Consider the following 20,254-nt stretch of genomic DNA (forward strand, 5'->3'; position numbering starts at 1 on the left):
CACTCCAGTACTCTTGCCTGGAAAATCCCATGGACAGAGGAGCCTGGTAAGCTACAGTACATGGGGTCGCAAAGAGTCGGACACGACTGAGCGACTTCACTTTTACTTTCTCCTGACCTGTCAAACATGCTCACTCTTTCTATGACTTTTAAATCATCTTATTACTGAATGCCAAAGGGTTTTTATCATGAAATATTTTAAGGCCATGCATTTCTCAGTGTGTGATGATCATAAATGATTTATGAATGACATGACAGACTGTTCCTCTCTATAACTTGATGAAAACCATGAAGTTGTCGAGGATGTTTTCTGAAAAAGTCCTTATTAAAGGAAAGACATTTTTGCCAGGAAGTTATTCTCCTCCTTTGCTGAAGAAAATGTTTAAGAGCCGCCTGCAATAGCTCCAGCCTCCAGGAACACTGGGATCTAGAAACGCTAAGTATTCCTCTCACTTTGAACAGGAAGTTACTGTATCTCTGAAAATGACAACCTCTGTCCGATCTCAGCTGGACAGTTATTACAGTTTAGATCTAGAGACTTTCCCTGTCCCTCTGAAAGTGGACAAACTTTTCAGTCCATGGGGTGTATTCTCAAATTCACATAATGGATATGCAATCTAAAGGTGAACTAGAAACAGGAAAGAAATCTTCATGGTCCAGAACCTTTGAGCAATTTCAAGAATTTTGAATAAACTCCAAGTTCAAAAATAAATGTAAAGATGTGACTTGCCTAAAGTTAGAACTTAAGCAAAATAAAATAGGTACCTCCAGTGATAGAAACATGGATGGTATTTTGGGTTTAGTTCGATTTTAGTACATTTCATTTTCAATTAGTTTTACAGCAAGGTTTGGAATCACGCAATGTGCTTTAAGTGTATTTCATTAAGACGGTTACTAAAATCTATTATGAAATATTTTACTTAATTAGGTAAAATGTTATAATATTGAAATTATTTCGCAAATTGTGGAGTGCTATACTAAGGTAATCTCAGAAATATCTGTTCCCTTATCCTGTCAAAAAATGAAGCACAACTGTATCTTTGTCTTAGAAATATCATATTTAATTTTCAAAAGAAAACACTTTAATATTTTTATCAAATAATGTTATTATAATTATGAAGATGCCTTCAAACTCTCAATTATTAAATAAAGTACAAGTCATGTTTTTGGTGCTGAAAACAATGCTACGTATGGTGTGGGAGGAGGGCAAAGAGGGCAGAGACGCACCTTGATACACAAAGTGGAAACCCCGTGCTGGAGCCCCGCTCTTCGCGCTGAATCGGAGCAGAATCTGGTTGGATGTGGCCAAAGGCAATGTCTCACCTGGAGGGAAAATCAGAGATCATCTATAGGATAGAAAATAACAGGGTGTTTATTTTCTGATATTTTTATTTTCTTCTGAGATAGGTATTAAATGTTTTGTGTTCTTAGTTTAAAAAAAAGATACAGTCAGATGGTTTTATATGTGGGATAACGATGCATTTGAAATTTTACATTGAAAATAAGATTTTACTATGTAAGCAAGCAAATTCAAAGATGATTAAATTTCTCCTCCACAAAAGAAAATTAAAATAGACAAGCTTAATATTAATTCTCCTGGCTGTGTGACTAGAATGAAAGAGCTCACTGAAGGTTTACCTGAGTGAGACCCCGAGAGTGAGCTGAGCAATCTGGCCTGTGGGTGCGTCCCGTCAAACAGCTCTGCCAGGTCATTCAGTGCCGTCTGGAAATAGGCGAACTGCCCAAACACCACTGAAAATGAAGGGATAGGTTGGCACAAAATGCTTTTTTAAAAATAAAGAAATGAATGAGGTCCCATCACTTCATGGAAAATAGATGGGAAAAAGTGGAAGCAGTGACAGACTTTATTTTCTTGGGCTCCAAAATCACTGCAGGCAGTGACTACAGCCATGAAATTAAAAGACATTTGCTCCTTGGAAGGGGAGCTACGACAAACCTAGATAGCATATTAAAAAGCAGAAATATTGCTTTGCTGACAAAGGTCTGTATAGTGAAAGCTGTGTTTTTTCCAGTAGTCGTGTACCGATGTGAGAGCTGGACCATAAAGAAGGCTGAGAGCTAAAGAACTGATGCCTTCAAACTGCAGTGCTGAAGAAGTCTCTTGAGAGTCCCTTGACCAGTAGAAATATCAACCAGTCAGTCCTAAAGGAAATCAACCCTGAATATTCATTGGAAGGACTGATGCTAAAGCTGAAGCTCCAATACTTTGGCTACCTGATGCCAAGGGCCAACTCATTCCAAAAGACCCTGATGCTGGGAAAGATTGAGGGCAGGAGGAGAAGGGGACAACAAAGGTTGGATGCCATCCAACAAAGGTTAGATGGTTGGATGGCATCCAACAAAGGTTGGATGGTTGGATGGCATCACCGATTTAATGGATGTGAATCTGAGCAAACCCTGGGGGACAGTGAAGGACTGGGGAGCCTGGTGTGCTGCAGTCCAAGGGGTCACAAAGAATTGGACACAACTCAGTGACTCAACAACAAACACAGGATTTTAGAGGCATTGGTCATCATAAAGAGTAGAAATCTAGTAAGTTTTACTGTTCATTTTTTATAACAAAATAAATATTTTGAAGCCAGTCTTTCAGTTTTTAAATTAAATTGGTATTCTCCATTTTCCACTTACTGATAGAGTCAGTGGACCTTCTTGGGAGTCTGGTCTCTCTGCCCTGGTTTCTGTGATCACATCCATCACCCTCTAAGTATCAGACACCTGATTTTTTTTTAACACAGCAAGATGACACGAGGGAAGCCTTGCCTGGAAACTCAGTCACCCTTGAGAACTGCCTGAAAGAAGGAGCTTAAGATACTGAGTACTTTGCCTTGCACTGTTTATGAGGTGATCTAAACCACCAGAGGCTGAAGTAAGTCCTTGGAGGAGGTTTTTATTAGATTTTTAGAAGCCTGTGATTAATATAAAAGAAGTTCATAGAAATCATGTCTCCCATATGCAAGTTTCTTGAGCAGCAATTAACTTTCTCATCACATAATTGTGTTTTTAAAATGTTTGCCCTCAAACAGAATGGAACCTTAGAATTTTTGTCAGTTTTATTTCTATGAGAGGGTGGCTGCTATTTTGAGTGTAAAGAAAAGAATTATAGAGTATGTTGGGTTTTAACTTTTACTGCTGGGAGAAAGGAACTATTCCACAAAATTATAAAAGCTATTCTGTTCTGACTCTGGGAACGAATCCAACACAGAGGTATCTTCCCGATCTAGAGTGAGGGGGAGATATTGAGGGAGCCACCAGAAGCCTGTCAGCGTAGGGCCATCTAGGCATGAAGCCGTCCCAGAAAACGGGCTCAGGGCCAAGTTCAGGAAGAAAACGGGATGTCAGATTCAGAGGGGTCAGACAGGGCACTGCCTACTTTTACATCTGCAGTCACTCAAAGGTGGGTTCACTGACCCAGTGATTTCCAGAATAATCAATAATCAAATATACATGCCAGTATCTCACAGACTGATCAGGTTCCCCTGGCCCACATGTGAGGAAATGATCTTCCTCACACACAAACAACCAAAAGAGAAAATGCTTCCTAACAACAACAAGAACAAAGCCAAAATTATTCTGCTTATTCTGGACTAGAATCCGAGATGGAAGTTTAAGCATTTTACATCTACTACAGTGGATCTTGTATGAGACACCTTTGGAAAACCTGTCACACATCATCTTCTTTTATATTAATTCATTAAATCAAGGGCTGATGCATTTGTTTATAAAATGATGGAAATATTATCACAGAAAGAAATATGACAGTGAATTGAAAATAAGAAAACCTTACCAAATTCCTTTGGTACCGTTATTGAATAGAGGCAGATCTGACCGGCGGTATAGTTGTGAGGGTAATTGGGTGACAAGACCACCCCCTCTGATCCCGTGTACTGGCCTCCGCAGGGGGCTGAAAGAGATCAATCAAGAATTATGTGCTGTGTGTAACCACATGGCAGGTGACAGGGACCTAAAAATGACAGCATTCTGCCGTCAACATGAATATTCAAAGACCTAACAAAGTATCATAGTCAAAAACTGATTTTACATCTCTATCAAAAGTGAAATAGGAAGAAAAGCAAAGATTGAGCAAGTGAGAATAAAAGTAACTCAACTTAAGAGGAGGACCTAATATTATTTTTAAGAACGTTCTCAGACATGCTAAAGTAATAATGAAAACAGTTCTCATGAAAGCAGGAACAGGTCGAATAAGGACAAATTCTTAAGTCACTTCAAAAGTCTCACTAGAATTTTCCAGTTGATCTCAAACACCATATTAACTTAAGTGATACAAAGATTATTTCCATTTTGTAATTGTCTAATTACTATGAGACTAAAAGAAAAATAACCATTTTTAGTCTTTGCTATCCTTTCATCATAGATTCAGCTCAAGAGTGACAGGTATAGTTACTAGTGTATCTGGGGTCCCTTCTTGTAAGTCCCACTGAAAGCTGAAGGAACGCAAAAGTAGAAAGTTAAGGCAGGTACACTGCTGAGGTGCTACGTGCACAGCTCAGTGAGAGAAGATTCTGTGTTTATTTTCCCTCTGATCATCTTATTTACTCTCAGCATTGCACTTGCTGAGAAAAAAAACAACAACAACAACAACTGTAGCCTGGATATTTAAAATACTATTGCTAAGCATCTTAAAGCAGACATCCAATTAAATTCCAGTTTTGAAAGACCCAGTTTTTGGATTAAATCGCAAATCCTTCCATTTCTCCTGTTTTTACTTTAAAAGAGGTCCATGTCTGCTCATCTGTTTAGAATGCTATGTATCCATTGAGGTGACACTGATTCCACCCTTTGTGGCCTGACTACATGCCTCCTTATCCTGGACACCTTCTGTGATCTGGATTCATAATCATTTTCAGTCTGTTGAAAAGTTCGTATTTCTATAGCTTATTTCTTCTAGGTGTGACAGTTTTCAAGCATTAAAAATGATAGAAATCAGAGATAACATGCTTAATCTTTTGATTAGCACACTGTTAAGTCCTAATGGATGGCCAGGATGAATAAAGCTCCTCAGATGTTGATGCTGGCGTCAAAGTGCCTCACTGATGACTGCGCAGATTTCCCAGGGCCTGCTCTATGCGCCTGGAAAGAAAAGTCAAGCTCTAGGAAGTCAACGAGGACAGCTTAGACACCTGATAGCTTCACACTAGTAGAGATTTCACTTAACTGAGCTAAGAGCAGCCTTCATGCTAATGTCTTAACTCAGAGCAATTTTATCACCCTAAAACAATTGCCATGACTTCTTTTTTTTAACAATCTTAAGTAGAAAAAAAATGTTTTTACTTTTACATGGAGGAAATTCTCTATGCTAAACTTCAAAGCTCAAAGTTTTCAGTGAAAGGCTGGAAGACTTCTACCCGTTGAAATGGATCACTTAATTTTTAAAAAGCCAACCATACATTATTTTCAAAATACATATATATATATGTATACGTTTATATTTATACATATAAATTTTCTTAAACACTCAAAATTCAAATTTTTAAAGATAAGTACAAATGAAGGACAAAAATTTACTTTATTTTAGACATATAAAATTCAAGCAGATCTTTTTACAAATATCCATATTCTGTAAGAAAAAGTTAAGCTATTTTGAATTTTAAACAAGGATAAATGATAAGTGGAAATAAATCTTTACTGGGCTAACATTTGGATGGCCAAATGATCACACAGAGATCTTATCAATCAGGAATCATATCTTCTGATATATTTGCTCAAGTGTAACTGTTGTGCTTAGTTACTCAGTCATATTGGACTTTTTGAGACCCTGTGGACTGCAGCCCACCAGTCTGAAATATATATACATATATATATATATATATATTTCAGAAATAACATGGTTGAATTTGTGTGGTTGATTTCTTAAAAAATTAAGTGATACATCTAAACTGATAGAAGGAGTCTTCCAGTATTTCTGCAAAGATTTACTTTGTTCACAAATAGGATGAAAGAATATTACTTTATCATAATAGGAAACAATGACAACTAAAAAGGATGAAATGAAAGGAAACAGACGTGGCGTTTTAGGTTCTCTGCTACCTTGATAAACTGTGCTGTGCTTATACATTCTTCCCCAGATTTGAAGATAAGCACCAAACCTGCATGATACACTTCAAAGCAACCAAACATTGGTGTAATTGAGAAAAATAGATAGAGAATTCTCGTGTAATTAGTAATAATTATTCTGTCCATGTTACTGTGTTAATCTGAGAAATAGGAATCGCTTTTCTTATGCTAGAAATTCTTTTATATTATTATGATAATAATAGGAAAATAAATATACTCTTGCTCTTTGGTAATTAACGTATTAAACAGACCATTTTCTAAATGAATAAGGACATGCAACAGCATTCACTGCAGATGGTAACAAGAAACTAACTCATCCATTTGGTTAATTGGGATATATGTAAACCAAAACCAACATAAACAGAAGCCATTTTGACTCATGCAAGAGACTCGAGGGTGTTTCCATTTCTGTTCTAATTCAGTAGGAAACCTCAATGAACAAGAACTGCAGGCAACAGAAAGAAAAATTACGTCATGCCTTTAAAACAAACTAGTCCAAAATATGTTCTTTAATATATAAACTACAGAGATGTTTAAAATATAGCAACATTCACTTAGCTTAATTGATGATCTGAGTAATTCACAGACATTAATTCAGCACAAATGCACTGTTCTTCATAAGATATCCAAAATGAAATATGGGAAAGGTCATTTCTGCTTAATTATTTGGAATTCTTAAGTTTTATTTAAATTTAAATAAATAAGGAAAATCATTCTTTGATGTTTTATGCACACAGATACGATGACTAGTTAACAGAAACTGCTTGATGGGTCTTCAGATATGGAAAAAACCTCTAATTTAAAATTAGATTATTTATCTATTGCCTAAATGTGACCTCTTTTTTTTTTTTTCATTGAGTCTGTGACTAGAGAATTTATTGTGATCCCTCATAAGTTCAAAGCATGTTTGAATTTAATACAATGCACAGTTTTCACAGTTAGAAATGACCAACTATCTAAGTGAAAGAACAGTCTTTTGGACTCTGTGGGAGAGGGAGAGGTGGGATGATTTGGGAGAATGGCATTGAAACATGTATAATATCATATATGAAACAAATTGCCAGTCCAGGTTCGATGCATGATACTGGATGCTTGGGGCTGGTGCACTGGGACGACCCAGAGGGATGGTACGGGGAGGGAGGAGGGAAGGGGGTTCAGGATGGGGAACATGTGTATACCCGTGGTGGATTCATGTTGATGTATGGCAAAGTCAATACAATATTGTAAAGTAATTAATCTCCAATTAAAATATATATATTTATATTTTTAAGAAAAAAAAGAAAAATACTCTTCTCCCAGAAACCTGAGTAAATTAAATTAAACGGTCAAGGAAGTCCAAATCCTTATCCCACAATGCTCTGCAGGGTCACCCCACTAATAGGGGTAGAGGACTGATGTGCAGACCCTCTCCCAAATGAGGGTCCAAGTTCCAGAGGCAAGTTATCCCTGAAGACAGCTATGGCCCCACACGTCGGTACGTACCATTGCAGGAGGGCAAGACCCGGTTCCACGCAGGCTTTCCGTCCCCTCCAATTACACACGTGATGGAAGATGGGTCAGCGATCTTGTAGCCAGAGTCACACTGGTACGTGACAGTTGAGCCAAGCTTGAAGTCGGTCCCAATCCTCGTCCCATTCATTATGTTTCCAGGGTCAAAACAGGCTTCCCGTGGTTTCTCTGTGGGATAAATGAATGCAAACTCCATGAGAGCAGGGATTTGATTTCTTTAAGTCTCCAGCAAATGCAAAATGCTCGAAAAAAAAAAAAAACAAAAAACAAAGCTGATTGACTCATAGCCAAGTTGTTAATGTTCAAGTCAATGATTATCATAGAAAAACAGAAAAAACTCCTCTGATAAAATTACATTCCTCATTTTTCAAATGACAATAAACTGCAGAATTCCTGTTGTGGTTGATTTCCTGACTTTTATACTTTATTCATAGTAAAATGAAATGACACCACATTTTAGGAAGAGATGGGAGAACTGGCTTCTCAAAAGGAGGTGGGCTTAATTCATGTGAGTTAAAGGTGATTTTTTTTATGCTGGGAAGACGATCAAGGAAGGAAGTTCTGATCTTGTACTACCCTCAGTGAATCAATGATGCTAAACTTAGCTGGAAAACATGTTTCCTGATCCGTAAGGGCCAGGCCCTGTGCTTGGAATGTAATGATTACCCAAGACAGTTCCATGCTAATCGCAGCACCTGCTGCAAGGAAGTGAGGGTGGATCATGTATCAGGCATTGAGCCGGATATCTTGCATGTTTCATTCAAATGTTCACCCACTTCTGCGACATGAGAATGATCTGGACACTGTTTTACATTTTGAGAATATGAAGCTCAAGAAAGGCTAAATAATTTTCACAAAAATGCCCTGAGAAGTCCTGTCCAGTTATAGGACCACTAAAGGACACATTTGCTAAAAACCTTGTTGTTTAGTTAGTCGTGTCCGACTCTTTGCGACCCCATGGACTGCAGCATTTCAGGTTTCCTTATCCTTCACCATTTCCTGGAGATTGCTCAAATTCCTGTCCATTGAGTCAGTGATGCCATTCAACCATCTCATCCTTTGCCATCCCCTTCTCCTCTTGCCCTCAATCTTTCCCAGCATCAGGGTTTTTTTTCCAATGAGTTGGCTCTTTGCATCAGGTGACCAAAGTTTTGGAGCTTCAGCTTCAGCATCAGTCCTTTCAGTGAATATTCAGGGTTGATTTCTTTTAGAACTGACTGGTTTGATCTCCTTGCTGTCCAGGAGACTCTCAAGAGTCTCCTCCAGCACCATGATTCCAAAACATCAATTCTTCAGCACTCAGCCTGCCTTATGGTCTAACTCTCACATCCATATATGACTACTGGAAAAATCATAGCTTTGACTAGATGAACCTTTGTCGGCAAAATGATGTCTCTGCTTTTTAATACACTTTCTAGGTAGGTATGTCATAGCTTTCCTTCCAAGGCTAAAAACCTATCTTCTTCCAAATATAAGTACAAAGCTGTCTTCTTTCTCTCACACAGTCTTGTAGCTGTGTTTTGTAGCTTGTGTCTTGGTAGCTTTAAATATTGTAAATGTTCTATTTCAGCAGACCTTCCAAATATCTCTAAATCATCTATCTATATCTCCTTCTGTTGCATATAATTCCACCCTTTGAATTGCTTTCTGTCTGTGCTTGTCAACTTCGTTCACTCCATCAGCAAAGCCCCTTGTAACATCAGAAACCTCTGGAACGGAATTTTACAGCTTTTCAAGTGATCGATATAGATGTTATACTGAAATGTTTTTCTTTTCTTTTTGGGGGGATTGCAGTTAAGAAAATGCTGTTTGTTATGAATATGTGTGAGTGTGTGTGTGGAATGGGGTTATCATTAATAATACAAATATAGGCTCAAGGATAACTTCAGTGCATCAAATAAATATGTTTCAGCTCCTTTCATTTTTTGACAATCTTTCCCCGAGGGCTAAGCACACACATAAAGGATTTCTGGAGAGTATAAATGCAAGGCTTCATTTTACCTTTATGGGGAGTTGTGATCAATATGGATTATATTCCCTTTTAAACATTTACCCTCACTGAGTATCTGCCTACTGTGTAAGTGTATTCAGTCATGTCTGACTCCTTGCAACCCCATGGACTGCAGCCCACCAGGCTCCTCTGTCCATGGAATTCTCCAGGCAAGAACGATGGAGTGGGTTGCCATTTCCTTCTCCAGGGGATCTTCCTGACTCTAGGATCAAAGAGACTCCCCTCTCTTGCATCTCCTGCATTGGCAGGAGGGTTCTTGATCACTGTGCCACCTGGCAAACTCACTGCCAGTGAGTAAATCCACACAGTGGTATTAGAGGATGCTCCTGGGAGACTATGGCAAGGGAGCTGGGAAAGAGTGAAGATGAAATGAGCTCTGAAAACTGCATCTTACATCCTCTGAGGAATGGTTTACATGCAGGAGAAGAGGGAAAAGGCACAAACTTTGTAAAGTTTTGCAGGACAGAGAAGAGGCCTGTTTTTGGCTGCATTTATTCAATACTTCTCAGCATAGTTTTAATTGTCTCTGTATCAACATCAGCCAAACAGAGATCTCTTTGGCAATGTTTCCCAGTCTATTATAATCAACTATTAGAATATATTATTTACATACTTTTGTTAAAAGCACAACATAAATATATAAATATTATATTATCATGAGTATCATATGTGCTATATAATCATATATATCATAGATAATATAACAATTATCACATATCATACCTCATTATCATGTGTATCATATACCATGTGTACTATATTATCACACATATTAAACATTACCATATGCATCATATGCCATATGTACTATATTAGCATATATAACATATTGAACATTATCATACATCATACATATCATATGCAATGCATAACATTTCAATTATCATACATAATATATCATATGTATACATTTTGGAAACCCCTCTAGGTCTTCTATTTTGCTTTGGTTAGAGTCTCACAGCAAGAGCTGTGAACTCTGTTGGGACCCATGCTCTCTAATCACTTCATTAAAAACTGATTTGTTCAAGGAGTAGGGGACATTTTGATAATTCTTTGTAGCTTCCTCAAATCCCATAGAGAGCACAGATCCATTTATTTTAATCAAATAAGGGACAAATAAGCAAAACTGTGGTCACCAGAATAATCTTTCCATCAGCTTCCTTCTAGGAGAACATACCCAGCGTCTAATAAATACAAGCACTGGTCTAGGGTATACATTTTTCTCCCATAAAATAACAGAGAAAAAATGCATTTCTCATGCCTGGTCAGCCTTTTTGATAATTTTTTGTTATAAATGCCTGTTGGTTTAGGGTATGTTTGGTTAAATAACACACCCTCAATTTTCTGCTCCATGTTGCTAATGGAGAGCTTTGAGGCCAGTTTTTCTTCATTTCTCCAAATGAACTGCATCGAATCTTTTGGTTCCATTTACTCAGTTGTCAGTTCGGGATGTTTGGTGATAAATCACGGTACTTTTTCTGCTTACAATTTGTCACAATTTCTAAGGAGATGACTTCATTACACAGTTCCTGTCAGTTCTGCTTAAGGATGCTTCCCAGAACTCCTGCCCTAGAGCCATGTCGACGGACTCTGCGGGGTCTCTGGGGTCACTGGCAGGACTGCCCCGAGGCTCCTTCGGGGTCAAGTCCAACCGCCATGTCTGCTCTCTGCTTCCCTGACCAATGATAAATGCATAGTCTTTTTTTTTTCCCTTGAAGTGCAGTTGATTTACAATATTATATTAGTTTCAGGTGTACCAACAGTATGGTGATTCACTATTTTTGCAGATTGAATTCCATCATAAGTTATTACAAAATAATGGCTTCAATTTCCTGTGCTGTGAACAACAGAGGATGAGATGGTTGGATGGCATCATCAACTAAACGGACATGAGTCTGAGCGAACTCCTGGAGATAGTAAAGGACAGAGGAGTCTGCTGTGCTGCAATCCACGGGGTCGCAGAGTCAGATACCACTTAGCAGCTGAACAGCAACAAAATAGTGGCTATAATTCCCTGTGCTGTAAAAAATGTCCTTGCTGCTTATCTACTTTATACGTGTGTGTGAGTTAGTCACTCAGTTGTGTCCAACTCTTTGTGACCCCATGTACAGTAGCCTGCCAGGCTCCTCTGTCCATGGGATTTTCCAGGCAACAATACTGGAGTGGGTTGTCATTTCCTTCTCCAGGGGATCTTCCCAACGCAGGAACTGAACCCAGGTCTCCTGTACTGCAGGCAGATTCTTTACTCTCTGAGCCACTGGGGAAGTAGCAGTTAGCTAATCCTGTACCCCTAGTCGGTCTCTCCCCCTTCCTTTTCCCATTCGGTAACTACAAGTTTGTTTCCTATGTCTGCGAGGCTGTTTCTGCTTTGCTTATACATTGATTTATATTATTTTTTAGATTACACGTTAGTTCAGTTCAGTTGCTCAGTAGTGCACAATTCTTCGTGACCCCATGGACTACAGCATGCCAGACTTCCCTGTTCATCACCAACTCTCGGAGTTTACTCAAACACATGCCTCATGAACAGTATGAAAAGGCAAAAAGATAGGACCCTGAAATACGAACTCCCCAGACTGGCATGGGCCCAATATGCTACTGGAGATCAGTGGAGAAATAACTCCAGAAAGAATGAGAGACACAGACAAAACAAAAACAACACCCAGTTGTGAATGTGATTGGTGATAAAAGTAAAGTCCAATGCTATAAAGAACAATACTGCATAAGAACTTGGAATGTTAGGTCCATGAATCAAGGCAAATTGGAAGTTGGTCAAACCGGAGATGGCAAGAGTGAACATTGACATTTTAGGACTCAGTGAACTAAAATGGACTGGAATGGGTGAATTTAGCTCAGTTCAGTTCAGTTCAGTTCAGTTCAGTTCAGTTGCTCAGTTGTGTCCAACTTTTTGTGACCCCATGAATTGCAGTACGCAAGGATCCCTGTCCATCACCAACTCCTGGATTTCATTCACACTCATGTCCATTGAGTCGGTGATGCCATCCAGCCATCTCATCCTCTGTTTTCCCCTTTTCCTCCTGCCCCCAACCCCTCCCAGCATCAGTCTTTTCCGATGAGTCAACTCTTTGCATGAGGTGGGCAAAGTACTGGAGTTTCAGCTTTAGCATCATTCCTTCCAAAGAACACCAAGGGCTGATCTTTAGAATGGACTGGGTGGATCTCCTTGCAGTCCAAGGGACTCTCAAGAGTCTTCTCCAACACCACAGTTCAAAAGCATCAGTTCTTCAGCTCTCAGCTTTCTTCACAGTCCAACTCTCACATCCATGCATGACCACTGGAAAAACCATAGCCTTGACTAGATAGACCTTTGTTGGCAAAGTAATATCTCTGCTTTTGAATATACTATCTAGGTTCATAACTTTCCTTATAAGGAGTAAGTGTCTTTTAATTTCATGGCTGCAATCACCATCTGCAGTGATTTTGGAGCCCCCCAAAATAAAGTCTGACACTGTTTCCACTGTTTCCCCATCTATTTCCCATGAACTGATGGGACCAGATGCCATGATCTTTGTTTTCTGAATGTTGAGCTTTAAGCCAACTTTTTCACTCTCCTCTTTCACTTTCATCAAGAGGCTTTTTAGTTCCTTGTCATCTGCATATCTGAGGTTATTGATATTTCTCCTGGCAATCTTGATTCTAGCTTGCGCTTCTTCCAGCCCAGTGTTTCTCATGATGTACTCTGCATATAAGTTAAATAAGCAGGGTGACAATATATAGCCTTGACGTACTCCTTTTCCTATTTGGAACCAGTCTGTTGTTCCATGTCCAGTTCTAACTGTTGCTTCCTGACCTGCATACAGGTTTCTCAAGAGGCAAGTCAGGTGGTCTGGTATTCCCATCTCTTTCAGAATTTTCCACAGTTGATTGTGATCCACACAGTCAAAGGCTTTGGCATAGTCAATAAAGCAGAAATAGATGTTTTTCTGGAAATCTCTTGCTTTTTCCATGATCTAGCAGATGTTGGCAATTTGATCTCTGGTTCCTCTGCCTTTTCTAAAACCAGCTTGAAGATCTGGAAGTTCATGGTTCATGTATTGCTGAAGCCTGGCTTGGAGAATTTTGAGCATTACTTTACTAGCATGGGAGATGAGTGCAATTGTGTGGTAGTTTGAGCATTCTTTGGCATTACCTTTCCTTGGGATTGGAATGAAAACTGACCTTTTCCAGTCCTGTGGCCACTGCTGAGTTTTCCAAATTTGCTGGCATATCGAGTGTAGCACTTTCACAGCATCATCTCTCAGGGTTTGAAATAGCTCAACTGGAATTCCATCACCTCCACTAGCTTTATTCATAGTGATGCTTTCTAAGGCCTACTTGACTTCACATTCCAGGATGTCTGGCTCTAGGTGAGTGATCACACCATCATGATTATCTGGCTCAAATGACAATTATATCTACTCTTGTCGGCAATAATCCCTTAGAAGAAATGGAGTAGCCATCATAGTCAACAAGACTGTGAAATGTAGTTGAAATGTAGTACTTGGATGCAATCTCAAAAATTACAGAATTATCTCAGTTCATTTCCAAGGCAAATCATCTAATATCACAGTAATCCAAGTCTAGGCCCCGACCAGTAATGCTGAAGAAACTGAAGTTGAACGGTTCTATGAAGACCTACAGGACCTTTTAGAACTAACACCCAAAAAAGATGTCCTTTTCATTACAGGGGACTGGAATGTAAAAGTAGAAAGTCAAGAAACACCTGGAGTAACAGGCAAATTTGGCCTTGGAGTACAGACTGAAGCAGGGCAAAGGCTAATAGAGTTTCGCCAAGAGAACACACTGGTCATAGCAAGCACCCTCTTCCAACAGCACAAGAGAAGACTCTACACATGGACATCACCAGATGGTTGACACTGAAATCAGACTGATTATATTCTTTGCAGCCAAAGATATAGAAGCTCGAAACAGTCAGCAAAAACAAGACTGGGAGCTGACTGTGGCTCAGATCATGAACTCCTCATTGCCAAATTCAGACTTAAATTGAAAAAAAGTAGAGAAAACCACTAGACCATTAAGGTATGACCTAAATCAAATCCCTTATGATTATATAGTGGATATGAAAAATATATTTAAAGGACTAGATCTGATAGACAGAGTACCTAATGAAGTATGGATGGAGGTTCATGACATTGTACAGGAGACAAGGATCAAGACCATCCCTAAGAAAAAGAAATGCAAAAAAAGCGATATGGCTGTCTGAGGAGGCCTTACAAATAGCCTGTGAAAAGAAGAGAAGCAAAAAGCAAAAGAGAAAAGGAAAGATATACCCATTTGAATGCAGAGTTCCAAAGAATAGCAAGGAGAGATAAGAAAGCCTTCCTCAGTGATCAGTGCAAAGAAATAGAGGAAAAAACAACAGAATGGGAAAGACTAGAGATCTCTTCAAGAAAATTAGAGATACCAAGGGAACACTTCATGCAAAAATGGGCACAATAAAGATTCTATTTTTAAGTGATAAAATTGTAAACTGTAATAAAGATCAGAAAGTTTGTAGATGTTAGTGTTTTGGAAGAAGTAAATTAATTTTCTGCTTAAAAATCATATCAATAAATGCAAGTTCGTTAAAAGGTTAACAAGAGTTGAAACAGTCTAAGTTTTATTTTATAATTCTGGTAACTAATAACTAACTCACACACTTAAACAAACATATGCATACATATACATATTCACTATTTTTATAAAGCCCTCAGACACGACTGAGCGACTTCATTTTCACTTTTCACTTTCCTGCATTGGAAAAGGAAATGGCAACCCACTCCAGTGTTCTTGCCTGGAGAATCCCCGGGACGGGGGAGCCTTTTGGGCTGCCGTCTATGGGGTTACACAGAGTCGGACACGACTGAAGTGACTTAGCAGCAGCAGCACTACTGTCAACTGATATGTTGGTAAGTCCTTTTCTCTAATTCTTTGTAAGGTGCCCTGTGTTTTCCTTGTTAACATGAGAAATAGATTTGAAAATATATATATTTTTATTTTCATTACCCCGAGGGCAAAATGCTTAGGTTGGGGTGGTTTTTGCTTGTGAGTTTTCTGTGTGTTTTCTCTGGATGCTGGTGACAGTGGGTGGTAGACCCCAGAGAAGTGGGCAACACCCATCATGTGACCAAAGCAGAAAGATGTGAGCAGAATCAGTGCTTGTGTGTGCATGTGTCCCTGTGTGCTCAATCGCTCAGTCACGTCTGACTCTGCAACTCTGTGGACTGTAGCCCACCAGGCTCCTCTGTTACCATTCCCTCCTCCTGCTATTTTCCCGACCCAGGGATCAAACCCATGTTCCTTGTGTTTGCTGCACTGGCAGGTAGGATTCTTTACCACTAATGCCGCCTGGAAAGTCCTGGGATCAGTACTTACGCCCCATCAAACCAACACCATAGGTGTAAGGACAGGGAAGGGCAATCAATATTTTACATTTTGAAAAATACTGAGATAAAACTAAGCTGGTTGATGTACTTATATTGAGTCATCCTAGAGAAACAAGATAGCAAAATAATCTTAAAATAGTCCTTAATTACTTCAATTATTCATTGCATGTGCTAAGTCACTTAAGTTGTGTCTGATTCTTTGAGACCCCATGGACTGTAGCCCTCACCCGCAGGTTCCTCTGTCCATGGGATTCTCCAGGCAAGAATACTGGAGTGGGTTGTCATTTCCTCCTCCAGGGGATCTTCCTGACCCAGGGATTGAACCCGCATTTCTCATGTCTCCTGGATTGACAGGCAGGTTCTTTACCACCAGCGCCAATCATAATTTATCTTTAAGTCACCATGAATCTGGAGAAAAAACAAAAACAAAACTTCCTCCCCTACTTTCTTTTCTTTTGACTAAGGTAGAAATGCATGTTGGAAATTTCTTCTCCTCTGGAGAGATTGGAACCTCTTCCCTAGACAGGTGAGAAAGCTGTCAGAATTTTATGCATTAAAGAGATAGGCAAGATTTTATAAATAAATGTTTACAATGAAAGCAATTCTGATACAAATTACTTTCCTTGCCAGTTAAGCTGATCACAGTACCTTTAAATTCAATGGCAAACCCCGACAAGCCCACAGAAGCATCGCTTCGAAACGCCAGAAAAAGACTATTTCCGCTGCTCTCAATTCTTTCTGGGGCTTGAGAACCCTGGAAACTTCCAATGAGAGGGCTGTTGGAGTCCTCTCCTTCATAGATGTGCAGGAAATCATAGCTGGGCTCCATGTTGAAACTGAAAGGAAAGAATATTGATGAGTTTCCATATCTCCTCTTCTTCCCAACTATTAAGTCTCTGGGAAGACTTGTATTTTAACTTTTAAAAAGCAGGATGATCCAAAACCTAAATACAATCATAATCAAAATGGCAATAAATACAACAGACATCAATTGTAACAAATATTAGTAGTATTTTACATAACAACCATTATCTTCAATACAGTATGATTTGAAGATATTTAAAGGAAAATGAGTCCTTGTAACATAGATACAGTGTCTCTTCCCTGTAACTGTGATATTTCTAATGAATGCAGTTTAAAGGAAGGTGGTTCAGAAGTGATGCATTTCCACTGATATTTGATTTTTATGTGAAAATATTTTTAGTTTAGTAATATATATCCTTGGTGTTTGGGCTTCCCTGGTGGCTCAGATGGTAAAGAGTCTGCCTGCTGTTAATCCTTGGTGTTGCTGATGATTCTTAAAGTTCAAAAATACTTTTGGTTCTTTACTTTTAAAATTGTAATTGCCTCTGATGGCTTAGGTAATTCGGCCAATATTTGCAGTCCTTACAATGGTACAAAGTGTCGAAGTCAAACCTCACGTCATTTCACCATGGCTGAATGTTCCAATTTTCTCTCCCTTCTCCCTCCTTCTTCCTTGCTCCCCTTCCCACCCTCTGTATTTCTCTGTCTCTTTCGTAATGTGAACACCCTAATAATTTCCAGTGTCTGACAATTAAAGTCCAAAGCTCTCAAGTGGGATATGGTTTTAAATGTCTCTGCCATTTACGGCAATAAGGATGACAATAATCTAGGAACTTGAAACATATGTCCACTCTGAAGTGAAGGACTGAACTTGGTTCAGTCATCTAAGAGTGGGGTCAGAATAGCAAATACAGCAGACAGAGCCTCAGCTGTAGCCTATTTTGCCTGGCCCTCCTCTGTCCCGGCACCTCTAAGTCAGATACTTTAGGGTCCTTAACATGGACCAGTCCAGGCAGCTTCCACTCTCTTTCCTTTCCTTTGGCGACATATTTAGATATACAAGGATGGAGAGAGTCAGGCATTTTTAGATATTATCACAAACACGTGCTGTTGTTTGAGTGGCTCAAATTTATCTGGAGATTCAAGTAATAAAGCATGAAGCCTAGGTCCCTCCCAAAGCTGCCCCCGGGTTCTGAAGGGCGCAACATGGGGGATGGCCCCGCACCCCACAGGAGTGTGCTACCGGCATCTGCACTTCTCTGCCCTACTCCCCGGCAGGGTGCCCCCGCTCCCACGTGAGCACATTTACTCAAGGAGTTTGTTAAAGGTTTCAGAGCCTGCTTATCTGATAAGCTCCCTGAAGTTGGAAACGAAGAGGAAGTAAAAGACTGGAATGATTGAAGAGTGAATAAAGAGGCCAAAAGGAATCGCAGTGACCCAGCAGAACGTGATGGTAATAACAGTTTCAGTTAGAATAGTTTACAAGGGTGTTTTTAGATTCTGATCACGTGACACCCCTGTAACTGGCAGAACTAATCATTATGACAGATTATTCTGAATGATGGAAATTCGGCTGGGCACAAACAAGTACATTCTAACTGCCCTCTGCTTTGGATGCCCCATCACGTATGCCCTGAGGTCTGAAATGACTCCTGTAAGTAGTGACGGCGCCTTTGGTTAAATCCTGTCTTATATCTATCTACACCAGATGCACAGACCTACACACTCTGAGAATAGGTAGGCCTAAGTCTGGCCATGCTTTTAAATCAAATTCAATTTGGGTTCCAATATGTGAGTGGCATCCGCCCCAAAGTCTACAGAAGTTTTGATAAAACACTCCTCCCCCAAGACTCCCGAGTATAGGACGAGCCTTGAAGCGCGCGTGCGTGTGCTCTAGGCCCTGTCACTCTTTGTCACTGTCCCCTTTGTTTCTGTCTCCTCCAGGTTCCCCCCACCCCCCAGCTGACTACAGTCTCACTCTTTAAAAGTGTGTCCTGGGCAGCCTGTGCCAATAGCAGCCTCTTTGCCAAGGTCCTTGAGCGTCTCTGCTCCCAGCTGGTACCCTGGCTTCCTCCCTCTCTCTACTCGGTAAATCTAGGAGCTGAGGTCCCAGAAAAATGTCGCACCCGAGCACACACAAGCTGTCCATTTCTTAGAAGATGTCCCAGACCTGCAAGTTTCTGTGACACCCAGCCAGCGAAGGATTCCAAAATCTTAGAATCAGAAGAAAACTTGGAGATTTTATAGGTCAACCTTCTTCCAGGGAGGTGCACAACATTAAGTGAAAAACTACTTGCATAATATAAAACTGCCTTATATATTGTCAGATGACTTGTGCTGTGGGAAACTTGATGAGTCACTCTCTGTGACCCGAGGCAGGAAACGCCTACAAAAAGGGTTCTGTGCCCTCTAGAATGCTTTTAATTGTTAATTTACTTTTAATCCCCTGGCAGCAGAGGTGTCTCCTGATTCTGAGAAAGGCTCCATTAGAATTTAGCATTAACAAAAATCATAAGGATACTCAAAAACATAACCTAGCAAATGTTCACAGCCTTTGTGTAGTAGCCAAGTGGCATAATAAAGTACTCGTCATTTGGTAAATTTATAGCAGCTTGAGTAAACTCAGGAAGTGATGGCTTATCAAACTACTTAAAATTCAGAGTCACAGAGGCTTAAAATTACCCTAAGTCAGATCTCATCAAGAGGAGAAAGCAGAGGAAGATGAGCACAACCAGCCCTGGAATATGGATATAAACATCTCAATGAGAGAAACGTGTTCAATTGACAGATAAAAAAAATATGATTAGACCACTCTGCCTTGAAGAGCTGAGACCAATAGGACAGCATAGAGAACCAGTTTTCTTTTATCACTTTATTTAGTTCAAAAATCAAAATGTAAACTCGGAAAATATCTTGGGATTTGGAAAGATGCAATTATTGTATGCCAGATATTAATAATGTGATAGTTCTATAGAATTTATATTTGTAATATAAGCATATTATGATTTGAACTTTTACCGTTTAGCAGAAAGAAGTTAGCATTTTTTAAAAAGGACTAATGTTTATTAGTTGAAACTTTATAGCATTGAAATTTGGGGAATTTGTGTTTTCAGAGTTCTAGCAAGTCTTGAGTATTTTAATGATTATTAATAACAACACCACCTTGGGGATGTCAGACAGGACGCCCTTGGAGATGGATTAGTATCCATGCACTGAGGGAAATATGAGGCACTGATGAGAAATTGCACCAAGCATATCCGTGCGTCAGTCGCTCAGTTGTGTCTGACTCTTTGTGACCTCGTGGACTATAGCCCACCAGGCTCCTTTTGTCCATGGGATTTTCCAGGCAAGAATCCTGGAATGGGCTGCTATTTCCTCCTGCAGGACTTCTTCCTGACCCAGAGACTGAACTCTCCTCTCTTGCACTGGCAGGTGGATTCTTTACCACTGAG

At 39.6% G+C, this 20,254-nt stretch overlaps 1 protein-coding gene across 1 annotated transcript in view; it reads right to left on the reverse strand.

Annotated features, from left to right (window-relative positions):
- CSMD1 (CUB and Sushi multiple domains 1) overlaps positions 1-20,254 on the reverse strand; it is a 2,061,903-nt gene that overhangs the window by 245,095 nt on the left and 1,796,554 nt on the right. The window contains exons 29-33 of the mRNA XM_069573063.1: positions 16,647-16,834; positions 7,575-7,769; positions 3,805-3,921; positions 1,638-1,751; positions 1,227-1,322 (exon numbers count right to left, since the gene is read on the reverse strand). Coding sequence (XP_069429164.1) covers positions 1,227-1,322; positions 1,638-1,751; positions 3,805-3,921; positions 7,575-7,769; positions 16,647-16,834 — 710 coding nt within the window. The remainder of the gene's footprint in view (positions 1-1,226; positions 1,323-1,637; positions 1,752-3,804; positions 3,922-7,574; positions 7,770-16,646; positions 16,835-20,254) is intronic.

Source organism: Ovis canadensis, chromosome 26, assembly GCF_042477335.2.
Source record: "Ovis canadensis isolate MfBH-ARS-UI-01 breed Bighorn chromosome 26, ARS-UI_OviCan_v2, whole genome shotgun sequence".
In the NCBI taxonomy this organism is placed as follows: Eukaryota; Metazoa; Chordata; class Mammalia; order Artiodactyla; family Bovidae; genus Ovis; species Ovis canadensis.